The sequence below is a fragment of the Podarcis erhardii genome (assembly GCF_964252035.2).
Source record: "Podarcis erhardii genome assembly, chromosome: 7".
NCBI lineage: Eukaryota > Metazoa > Chordata > Lepidosauria > Squamata > Lacertidae > Podarcis > Podarcis erhardii.
In genome coordinates this window covers 85,703,369-85,715,681 of record NC_138511.1, presented here as the reverse complement: position 1 = coordinate 85,715,681, position 12,313 = coordinate 85,703,369, and the positions used below count along the sequence as shown (strand labels likewise).

Below are 12,313 nucleotides of genomic sequence, written 5' to 3'. Positions count from 1 at the left end.
CCCATTTTCTTCTGGGGCAGTTGAACAGGGGACCCCCCCCCAAAAAAACACCCCCCCTTTTACCGTATTTTTTTGCTCCATAAGACGCACTTGACCATAAGACACAACGAAACAGCAGAACGAAACAGCAGATGTATGATTTTTGTGGTTCATGTTGTGACCACAGACATGTGATTTGACGGTGAGTTTGGTGTAGCCCAATGCAAAAATCCTGAGAATCCATGTTTATCCGTGCTTTGTAACCACATTTTTGCGCCATTGCATGATCTGCTTTTCGCCCCTGGACAGTTCGGCTCCAGGGACCATGCATTCGCTCCATAAGACACATAGACATTTTCCCTTACTTTTCAGGAAGAAAAAAGTCTGTCTTATGGAGCGAAAAATACAGTATCATCAGCTGATAATGGTATGGAATCAGCCAGTCTGTGTGCACACACCATACATTTAAAGCACTTCCCCCCATCCCAAAGAATCCTGGGAATTGTAGTTTACCCACCATGGAGCTCCAACTCCCAAGCGTCCTTTACAGACTACAGTTCCCAGAATTCCGGGGGGGGGGGAGAGCCACATATTTCAAACACAGCCCCTCTCACTTTCCCTCCTGCCTCGCCTTGCGGGTGGCGTTGGCGAATGGCAGGGCAGAGCGCTCTTTGCCACTCTGGGTGCCTGGGTGTCGTCATCCCTTGGCCTGGCCCTTCTGGCTGTGAAATAAATAAGCAAGAGGAAGCTAAATTTGCACAAAGCAATTGTGAGTGCGAAAAGGGATAAGGTCTCGTGTGTGCGCATAGAGGCTTGGCTGAAGGCCCCGCAAGTTTTAGGATTAAATTCTAGCTTCTCCGTGGGCCCCGGACCAAGTCCTCGCTCTGCTGGCCACGGTTCTTGACCTGCGAAATAGAAATAACAAGCGGCGGTTTTGCGGATGTCAATAGCCCTTTAATAAATGCAAAGGCTGGGAAATCCTAGCAGATGGGCTCTGAAAGCCGAGAGTGGCATGCTATTCTCCTGCGAGCTCAGCCCAGCCCAGCCCAGCCCTGCAGCCCTGTGTTAGTTCAGGTAAAAGGTAGCTCACGCCTCCCTTATGAACACAAACACACTCCAGATGGAAAAGCTATGGGGTGGGGAGGCCTGGGCCTTGCCAAGAACATTGCGTTCCCACCCAACCCAGAGGGAAGAGGCCCTTGTGGGGGTGTGAGGAGCGGGGCGGGGGCTGGCTTTGCAAGCACTCCTGATTCAGTTTTGGGGAGAAGGAAATGGCCTGACATAAAAGCCTTCTCTTATTTCTGCCCCCCCCCCTTCTACCCCCTTCCCTGCAAACAGAATCAAATTCCTCTCCCATCCTGACTGTTGGTTAGTGTGCGGTGCTGATAACACCCAAGGTTGCAGGTTCGATCCCCGTATTCCTGCTTTGCAAGGCGTTGGCCTGTATGACCCCCATGGTGACAATTCCAGGAGTTTGGTTGCTGGCTGAAGTGTTGCGTTGTTCCTGTAGAACAGGGGTAGGCAACCTAAGGCCCAGGGGCCAGATGCGGCCCAATTGCCTTCTCAATCTGGCCATCAGACAGTCTGGGAATCAGCGTGTTTTTACATGAGTAGAATGTGTCCTTTTATTCAAAATGCATCTCTGGGTCAGTTGTGGGGCCTGCCTGATGTTTTTACATGAGTAGAATGTGTGCTTTTATTTAAAACGCATCTCTGGGTTATTTGTGGGGCCTGCCTGGTGTTTTTACATGAGTAGGATGTGTGCTTTTATTTAAAATGCATCTCTGGGTCAGTTGTGGGGCCTGCCTGATGTTTTTACATGAGTAGGATGTGTGCTTTTACAGTCATACCTCGGGTTGAATGTGCTTCAGGTTGAGTGCTATCGGGTTGTGCTCCGCAGCAACCCGGAAGTAACGGAGCGCATTACTTCCGGGTTTCGCCGCTCGCGCATGCGCAGACGCTCAAAATGACGTCACGCGCATGCGCGGAAGCGGCAAAACACGACCCGCAGACGTTCTATTCAGGATGCGAATGGGGCTCCCGAGGTACCACTGTATTTAAAATGCATCTCTGGGTTATTTGTGGGGCATAGGAATTCATCTCCCCCCCCCCCCCAAATAGTCCGGCCCACCACATGGTCTGAGAGACGGTGGACTGACCCACAACTGGAAAAGGTTGCTGGCCCCTGCTGTGTAGAGCTTTCCTTCTTCTATATGGGCTCCCTTCACAGGTGGACGAACCCCACCAGCCCCTTTCTTCTCTGTACAGCAGGTGCAGAAACCGCCTTCTTGACCATTGGACCCCCTCTTGGTCTCATCTGCTCAACCCACCAGAGCCTGCCTTTGCATGCAGGCAAAGTCCCCAACTCAAACGAGGGTTTGAGACCCCTTAGCCACCCTCACCTGGTTTAGCCGGCCAATCGAAGCCATTCTTGGCAGCTGTCGCCTGCTGACAGCTTCTAGGAGCCCCAGGTGAGAGCTGAGTGCAGGATAGGGACCCAAGGTGGACAAACTACCCCAGAAGGAGCATGACGTGTCCCCCGCCAGAGGTACTACCCTCCCCCCTAACACCCCATTCACCCTATTTTACATACACAGCTGTGCACCCCCTAATTTAAGGGGTGAAAGCTCCTCTGTTTTTAGCAGTGACGCTGATGATTTACGGGAAGCTAGCTGCGCTGCTTGCAGATCTTTTCCTCTTCCTCCAGCAGCGTCATCTTTCCTCCCACCCACAACCTTTCCTCTCCTCCCCCCTCCTCTCCAACCCCCCCCCCCCGCAGCCATGATGAGTACTTGGCATTGGTCCCCGTCTACAGTACACAAAGTCCCGGGCAGACGTGGACAGAACAGCTAAAGGCACTGCCAAGAGCACGTGCAACAGGATTCCTGTTTGGTGGAAGGAGGAGGGGGCGAGTTGTTGAAGAGAGTGCAGTGATTAAGGGGCTTGGATCCCTGCCGGGGTGGGCGGGGAGAGGGGAGGGCCTGCCTGCAGCTGGCTATGCACGGCTAAGTGGGAAGGAGCCTTCGCTCAGTGGTGGCAGGGCACCCGCTTGGCACACAGAACTCCCCCAGCAGAGAGAGCCTTGCTGGGGCGGGGGGGGGGAGCTGCTGCCAGTCCGTGTTGGCAGTACCAATCTTAGATGGGCCAGCGGTCTGACTGGGAGTATAAGACGGCTTCCTACAGAGTCTGACCGGATAATTTTGTAGGAGGAGTTGGGATTTGGGGAGATGTTTTAAAAGGAGGAGATAAGGAGCAAGCCAAGTGTACCAGCTGAAAAGTGGGGACGTGTCGTGGGGGTTGATTTGAGCTGTTGTTTTGTGTGGGGGGGTGTTTTCCCCAGTTCCATAACTTAGCCCTGGAATGCAGGAAGTCCTGGAGGGGACAGTGTTTTGTAGTTCCTTTCTCTTGCACTTGTGGGGAGGGTCTGAAAGGGGTGGAGGATAATAGAGGGCAGGAAACGGAACAAAAGTGAGCCCTTGAACCTCTCGCCTTGGAAATCCAAAGACTGCATGAGCCGTGCTTATTAAGCAGAATTGCAAGCATGGCTGGGGGACACACACACACACACATATAAATAGAACCGGGTACTGTAAAACAGGCTGGCCCTAGCTAGCCTTGGAAGGGGTCCAGAGGTCATGAGTCTGACCTGCCTGCTGCTACGCTGTGCCAGTCACAGGGTGCAGAAGCAAGGTGGAATAATAATAATAATAATATCTTTATTGTCATTGCCCCCTCTCGGGGACAACGAAATTACTTAGTGAGCCAATCTCTGTCTCTGCAGGGCAAAACAGCCCACCCATTAGGGCTGCAAGCCACCCTGATCTTTAAGGGAGGGTAGATTCCGATCCAGAGTCCAGATGTGATGCCCTATCAGGTTGTGTCTGGTCAAACCACTGGGTTATCCATTGGTCTGGTCCATACCGTCTCCACTTAAGAACAGAAGAAGAAGAGGAGTTTGGATTTGATATCCCGCCTTTCACTCCCTTTAAGGAGTCTCAAAGCGGCTAACATTCTCCTTTCCCTTCCTTCCCCACAACAAACACTCCATGAGGTGAGTGGGGCTGAGAGACTTCAGAGAAGTGTGACTGGCCCAAGGTCACCCAGCAGCTGCATGTGGAGGAGCGGATACGCGAACCCGGTTCCCCAGATTACGAGACTACCGCTCTTAACCACTACACCACACTGGCAAAAGAAGAGTTTGCTGGGTGAGTCTGGTGACTTGTCCAGCATCTCCACAGATGCCTGGGGGGGGGGGACCAGAATCTGAGCACAAAATCCCTGTCCCCTCTTGAGCTTTCCAGCAACTAGTTTTCCGAAGCATTTCTGCCTCTGACTGCCATGGCTAGTAGCCATCGACAGCCCTCTCCTCTGTGAATTTGTCCTCAGACAAAGGTTTGTGGGTGGGGAGAAGCTAACTTATTGAATGTACGGGCCTCTTCAGATGTTCAGTATCTCTTTGCTTGTCTCTGGCCATCCATATTCATGGATCGGATCGATGGAAATACCAAATGATGGGTCTGCTGGAAATTCGTCAGAATCGATTTGGCTGTCCTGATTGAAAGGGGTCGCTCCAGCACAGCTGAGCAGTGCCTTGGGGGAAGCTTGTGGAGCTGGATGTTGGGGGTGCTGGGGGGTTGTTTTTCCTGCCCACCTCTGTCACTCTCCCTCCCCCCAACTTTTCCAATTTTGTGCTAATAAGGAAGAAACGGTTTGTGTGCAAAGTAGCCGGCTGGCAACGCTCTGCATGTGCAGAGCTGAGATATTCTCAGTGGAGGAAGGAAGTTTGACGTCAGAGATGCTTGATCTGAGCAGAAGGCATCAAAGATGCATGCGAGCTTTGCGTAGGCAGCTGTTATCGAGCCGTGCCGTAGTGCAGCAGAATCAGCTCCTGCAGGGAGGGCGCTTGGGTCTGTCGCCCCCCAGGATGGTGCCTTGACAAACGGGCTCTGTTCCACATTGCACACAGCAAAGCATTTCTACAGCAGGTGGCTTTGCAGGGTATATTGATGCCCTCTCCCTCTGACCAACTTCTAACCTGCTTGCCGTGGTTTTGCAGACCTCTCTTTTCTTCTCCCCCCCCCCTTAAGTCACAAATAAATTTAAAAGTGGGGTGGGTGGCGAGACTATGCATACCCAAACAATTTCCCAAGGCTAAGGCATTCCTGTATTGCGGGGGGGGGGGGGTTGGACAATATGACCCTTCTAACTTTACAACTCTATGGTAATTTGGGGGGGGGGCTTCCAAAGCTCCCTTTTGCATCCTTGAGGACTAGGTGCTTGTAACTGTTTTCTGAGCAACATTTGGCGCCCATCTGGCGATTTGGAAGGTACATATTACGGAGTGGAATGTGACCCGCCCTCTTCTTTCTATCTTGTTATTTATGTGAAGATTATTTGATCTTAGTTTTTGCCCTATTCCTTTCATTTCCGTGATTATGTTTGAAGGAGGGTCAACACCGTTAGGTGTGGGGAAGGAAGCGGATATGGAAAGGGGGAAATACGAGAGGGTCTGTTGGATGAAAGGGACAAAGAGAAACGTGGAAGTCTAGAAGAAACTGCTGATTTAGAAAAGCAGCAAAGCAAGCGGAGGTTCTGTGCCTGAACCCAAGTTTTGTGGTGCCCTGATGTTATGACTACAGAACTAGTTTGCCCAATAAATCACCATTAGCCATGCTAGCAAATGTCAGCAGCTCCCTGAGGCAAATGCCTTCATCCTGTCTGCTTGTTAGCTTCCCAGATGGAGCATCTCGCTGAGCATTCTGGGAAATGGGGACTGGACCTTTGGTCCAAGTCACCAGGACTGATTAAATTGGATCAGTTTTATCAGTGGAGTGGAAAATCCTTCCTGGGGTGGGTGGGAACGTCAAATTGGCAGCAGAGTTAGGTGAGCCAAAAATGGGCCAGAAAACAAGTCTCTTTAAAATGTCTAGATCCCGTCCTTTAAGACGTTTTGGAAAGTGAGTGGCCCAGCTTTAGAATCTCCAACAAAGAGTGCCTCTGTTCACGTGCAGACTTCCTTAACGCTGGAGCACGCTGACATTCCATTCTGGGTCACGTGCAAGAGAGGGAGTCACTTGGAAATATTTAGAGCAGGGGGAGAGTTTTAAGAATTGCCCCTTCCTTCTCAATCGCCCTCTCCAAAGAGTCGTTTCTCTCCTTTGGTGAAATGCCATAGCTCAGTAGTGTAGCACATGCTCCCCCTGCAAAGGGTCTTGAGTTCAATTCCTGGCACCTCCAAGTTGAAGAGTTAAGGCCTGTGACCCAAGGGATCTGCTGCCAGATTGCATTTCTAAGCTCGATGGGATGGCAGCGTCCAGTGTTCCTAAAAAGTTTTACAATTTAAAAAAAGGTGGCATGGGGCTTCAATACTGATGCCAGCTGCTAACCGGAGTATGTGTTGGACATATCCAGGAATAGCGAGAACCGCTTCCGAGGTAAAGCATATAATTTCCAAAAATGCACGAGGCTTGTCGTCCTCTTTCTAAAAATCAACCACTGCCTGATTTGAACTCTCCCTTGCGAATTCTGCCGGGGATTTCATATTCTGGCGCAACATCGCCCCCACAATGCATTTCTCTGGGTTGTTGGAGTTTTTTTTGGGGGGGGGGAAGAGTTGTATTGCATTTGTCCCTCCCATGCGCCCGGCTGGTGTGTTCTTGTGATCCTTCGCTGTGTTCACGCCCCCCTTGCCCGTGCGCACCCATGCTTGTCTCAGGCACGTGGCTGTGCATGAGGATTCCCTGCTTCCCTGCTGCCAGCCCTGTCTGGTGACCCGTTGGCCCACCTGGCCACTGGCCAGGCCCCCGGGGTGAACCCGCTTGCTGGAGAGTAAGCCGAGAGCAGCCACAGATAAGGCGCTCGCCTTCATCCCTCGCGGCAAAACGCTGCTTGCTCTGCGCAACCCGGGAGTGAGTGGCGCTGTGCCAGGGGACAGGAATGGAACAGCCTGTACCCTGGATGGGACCTGGGAGGGACCGGTGGCAAGAAGAGCAGGACTGGGGAGATCAAAGCCCGGCTTTATTCGACTCAGGGAGCTGAACGGAGAGCCAGTCACCCGGCGATGCGGCGCCGCCGGAAGAGGCTGAGGTGCAGGAGCTGGTACAGGTGAGGCCCCCATCCTGCTTTCGAGGTGGAAGAGTTTTGTGGTCTTGGTGTGGTTCTTTCATGCTCCAAAGCGGCGTGGCTTTGTGGCTTCCCACAGATCCCTGGGGCTTGTTCTGCAGGATTCTTCAAAGATCTCCGGGCTCCCAGGTATTGTGTGGGGTCTCCTTTGTGGGCCAAGGAGGGTCTTTTGGTGGGTTTCCACAGAGTCACGGCGGAGGTTTTCTGCGTCAGGGACTACAGTCTCCCACCTGCCTTTGCTGCTTGCATGTTTGTTTTTTAAGAGGAAGGTGGGGACGTAATCGTAATAACAAACGAAATTAAAAATGTTTGCCTCAGGAATCTCTGAACGGCGTGGTTTCCCCCCCTGGAGCCTACAAGGGCGTTTCTTTCTTTGATATCCCGAGGAACTGTAAGCTTCTTGATGGTGTGAGGTTTTTTGTGGGAGCCAGCCTGGACAAATAAGTTTTATGCGGTTCCCTGTTTGGGGGCGTTTGTGGTATTTGGGGGGAGGTGTGGATCTCAGGATACTTCCCATTGCCCAGAGCTTGGGGTGCCTGGGCTTTCAGACACTGATATCTGCAGGCAAGCTCAGGGAATGTGATTCTGGGTGTCTTTGGTGCTTGGAGATCATTCTAGATCTGTAAAACTTTGGGGTAGATGCTAGATCTGTAAAATTCTAGATCTGTAAAACATTCTAGATCTGTAAAACCTTGGGGTAGAGGGTGTATTTTGGGCGGGAAAGAACGTCCAATGAAACCCACCAAAATGGGGCACTTTGTGGGGGTTTGTTAAGAAAATAGGATTCCAGACACCAATAGGAACTGGACGGGAATTGGTTTTGTTTTTTTTTGGAGGGGGGGTGCAATGCAATGAGGCCTAGATTGGTGTGTTTCCAGGTGAGCAACGTTGAGACAAGCGGAATTCTGGGTCATATGAGAAACTGTGCAATTTGGAGGTGCATGTGGGCCCTAGGTCTCAATATCGGGGTGAACGCTTCTTTTTTTGAGGTGTTGGTCAGAATCCTAGGAAGGCGTGTCGCTGTTTTTCAGCTTGTGAGAGAGGGGCCTTGCCATCCCCACTCGCCAGCCCGCCACATGCCCCAGAATCTGCATGCATCTTTCTTTGTGAGGAAATCCCACGAAAACAACAACATAGAACACAGACTTCCCATTTTAAGGGTGCTTCCGTTGTGGGATGGGTTGTGGGTTTGAGGGAGGCTCGGGGGTGGCACTTGGCCCTGTGTCGGCTTGGCTTGTGCCTTTGTGTGTAGAGTTGTGCTTGGAGAAAGAAACTTGCCTTAGACGTGCCATTCGCCGCAATTTTGGCGGGCACTGAGGAGATATGAGGGTATGTTATGTGTTTGTTTGGTTTGGACGGGGCAGTTGTTGGGGGCTCTCCTCAGAAGCCACAGCAAATAATTAGAAATCCAGTTACAGATAGGTAGCCGTGTTGGTCTGCCATGGTCAAAACAAAATAAAAAAATTCCTTCCAGTAGCACCTTAAAGACCAACTGAGTTAGTTCTAGGTATGAGCTTTCGTGTGCATGCACACTTCTTCAGATACACTGAAACAGAAGTCACCGGACCTTTCTATATAGTGAGAAGGTGGGGAGGGGTATTACTCAGGAGGGTGGTGGGAATGGGTGATTGGCAGATAGCTGTGATGAGCCTGTTGACGACTCTTAACGACTGCAATAGGTCTAACAGGAAAAAGCAAGGGGTGAGAAGGTGAAAAATGGCTTTGTCATGTATAATGAGATAAGAATCCAATGTCTTTGTTCAAACCAGGTCTCTCCATAGTTTTAAGTTTGGTGATAAGTTGCAATTCAGCAGCTTCTCTTTCCAGTCTATTTCTGAAATTCCTTTGTAATAGAACAGCTACTTTGAGATCTTGTATAGAATGTCCTGGGAGATTGAAGTGTTCTCCTACTGGTTTTTCTGTCTTGTGGTTCCTGATGTCGGATTTATGTCCGTTTATTCTTTGGCGTAAGGTCTGGCCTGTTTGTCCAATATAGAGAGCTGAAGGACACTGTTGGCATTTTATGGCATACACAATGTTAGACATTGTTAGACACAATGTTATTTGTGTCTAACAATAAAATCTAACATAAAATCTAGACATAAAATCTAACATTGTGTATGCCATAAACATAAACATAACATTGTGTATGCCATAAAATGCCAACAGTGTCCTTCAGCTCTCTATATTGGACAAACAGGCCAGACCTTACGCCAAAGAATAAACGGACATAAATCCGACATCAGGAACCACAAGACAGAAAAACCAGTAGGAGAACACTTCAATCTCCCAGGACATTCTATACAAGATCTCAAAGTAGCTGTTCTATTACAAAGGAATTTCAGAAATAGACTGGAAAGAGAAGCTGCTGAATTGCAACTTATCACCAAACTTAAAACTATGGAGAGACCTGGTTTGAACAAAGACATTGGATTCTTATCTCATTATACATGACAAAGCCATTTTTCACCTTCTCACCCCTTGCTTTTTCCTGTTAGACCTATTGCAGTCGTTAAGAGTCGTCAACAGGCTCATCACAGCTATCTGCCAATCACCCATTCCCACCACCCTTCTGAGTAATACCCCTCCCCACCTTCTCACTATATAGAAAGGTCCGGTGACTTCTGTTTCAGTGTATCTGAAGAAGTGTGCATGCACACGAAAGCTCATACCTAGAACTAACTCAGTTGGTCTTTAAGGTGCTACTGGAAGGAATTTTTTTATTTTGTTTTAATTAGAAATCGTAAGAGCTTGATCGAAGCAAGCCTTCAAGTCTAATGGGGAAATCATAGAATCGTGGAGTTGAGGGGCCCCATGCAATGCAGGGATTCGCAGCTATCCCATTTGGGAATCGAACCTGCAACCTTTGCGTTCTCAGCACCACACGCTATCCAGGCTATCTCAGCTTGAGCTCCCTGCCTCTTCAGTCGGCCTAGAGCAGTGTTTCCCAACCTTGGGCTTCCAGCTGTTTTTCAGCTGTTTTTACAATTCCCATCATCCCTGACCACTGGTCTTGCTAGCTAAGGATGATGGGAGTTGTAGTCCAAAAACAGCTGGAGGCCCAAGGTTGGGAAACGCTGGCCTAGAGTATGATGTAACGGACTGTGGGAAACCTGAGCCAGGAATCTTGCCTTGAGCAACGTCACTCATGGCATAGCCTACCTTGCAAGGTTATCGGGAGGATAAAAATCGGCTTAGTGAACTCCTCAGAGAAGAATGGGTGATAAATGGGATTGTGAATGTTGGGTGTGTTGTTCCATGTAATCTGTGGCTTTGCTGCTGTGGAACATGGTGTGCCTGCGTGGGTTGGTGCCATAAACATACCCTGACGTGGGTGACAAATCACAGGGTTGAATTGCTTTATCTTGTGTTTGAAGATCGCGTGAGCCTGTTGTCGAACCTTTACCCTTGAGGTGCTAGATATCCACAAGCAGGGAGAGATCTAACTTTCAGACTCCGCCTCCCCCTACCCATATTCTGACCCATGTTCCCAGGAGGACTATCCCTTCTTGTTTCTTCCAAATGAGTGCATCCGTCTTTAATGGCCATCAAATCTTTTATCTTCTTCTTTTCTTCTGCTTTGAGTTCCTGCATTGGAGCGGGTTGGACTAGATGACCCCTGGGGTTCTCTTCCAACTCTCCAATTCTATGATTCTCTAAGTGGAAGTTGCAGGAGTCAGGTGTTTTGGAGGGAGAGTTGCCCCCTCCTTTGGTAGGTTATTCTGGGAATAAATGCCCAGGTTGCAGAGCTGATCTCTGTTTATTGGGCCTGGGTAGGGTTGGCACACACCCCAAATATTGTCAGCTTGGCCACCCATTATTTGAGTGTGGGGGACGCGGGTGGCACTGTGGGTTAAACCACAAAGCCTAGGACTTGCCGATCAGCAGGTCGGCAGTTCGAATCCCTGCGACGGGGTGAGCTCCCGTTGCTCGGTCCCTGCTCCTGCCAACCTAGCAGTTCAAAAGCACGTCAAAAGTGCAAGTAGATAAATAGGTACTGCTCTGGCGGGAAGGTAAACGGCGTTTCCGTGCGCTGCTCTGGTTCGCCAGAAGCGGCTTAGTCATGCTGGCCACATGACCCGGAAGCTGTACGCCGGCCAATAAAGCGAGATGAGCGCCGCAACCCCAGAGTCGGCCACGACTGGACCTAATGGTCAGGGGCCCCTTTACCTTTTACAGATATTTCAAGAAGTCCACTTGGTAGGTGGCAACTTTTTTCCCTTCCCTGATTTTTCTTTTAGAATTCCTTAGAGCGTTATTTTGTAAGCAAGGGGCTAGAGCAAGATCTGCCTTCCTCCCTAAAGCCGCAGCAAATCTCAGCAAAGCTTTCCCTGGTATATGTGAACTCACCTCCAAGTTCAGATCGAAGACCCTTCTAGCATAGCATCCTCTTCTCACAGTGACTGGTCCCTAAATCTCAGCCTAACCTACCTCACAGGGTTGTTGTGAAGGTGGAGAGGACAACATAGGTCTCCCTGTGCAAATAAATAAAATCAGATGTGCTTTTAAAGATGCTAATGGGATAAGGAATAGGTAAGAAGCGAATTAAAAAAATAAGAAAGATTGGCGACATAATAGGTTGAATTACATAATTATCAATGAGATTTGAAAGAGGATAAGAATTTGCTGAATCTGATTGGGTAAAGGGGAACACAAAAAAGGGAGATGTGAGGAAGTCAACAAAGAGGGTTAGATAAGTATGAAGCTAAAAATTGGATTTTAATTTTTTATGCTTTTATGCTTTCTATTATCATTTCTGATGTATTTTTTCTTTTGGATACTTTTTTGGCTATGTCCGTTTTTCTGTTTTTTCTGTTGTATGTATCTATGTGTTTCTTTTATAAAACCTTAATAAATATTTTATAAAAAAAATAATAAAGATGCTAATGGCTAACTTGTGAAACAAGGACTTCTGGTTGTCCCCCACCCACCCTTTGTTTTGTCCGTGGCTTGTCAGACGTGTTGACTATTGTCTTCTCCTCTTCTCATAACATAAATCCGTAACAAAAATGTTATTTGACCGGTCACATCCTCATCCCTTGACCTGGGAATAGAACTCAGAACAACAGCTTCTGTAAATGGGAGTCCTGAGACAATTTTCTTATTTGTTTTCTATAGTCCATTGATATCTTGCTTTTCCTCCAAGAAGCTCAGCTTAGCATGCGGCGTTCCTTTCCCCAATCCTTACAACAACCCTGAGAGGTAGGCTAGG

The 12,313-nt window shown here is 49.2% G+C and overlaps 1 protein-coding gene across 2 annotated transcripts in view; it reads left to right on the top strand.

Annotated features, from left to right (window-relative positions):
* HIF3A (hypoxia inducible factor 3 subunit alpha) overlaps positions 1 to 12,313 on the top strand; it is a 66,612-nt gene that overhangs the window by 16,001 nt on the left and 38,298 nt on the right. Inside the window, exon 1 of one of the 2 annotated variants that reach the window (XM_081868883.1) lies at positions 6,799 to 7,083. The exons of the other annotated variant lie outside the window; for it this stretch is intronic. Within the exon in view, the coding sequence (XP_081725009.1) occupies positions 7,040 to 7,083 (44 nt within the window). The 5' untranslated portion in view covers positions 6,799 to 7,039. Of the gene's footprint in view, positions 1 to 6,798; positions 7,084 to 12,313 lie in introns of those variants that run through there. 2 annotated transcript variants of the gene reach the window in all.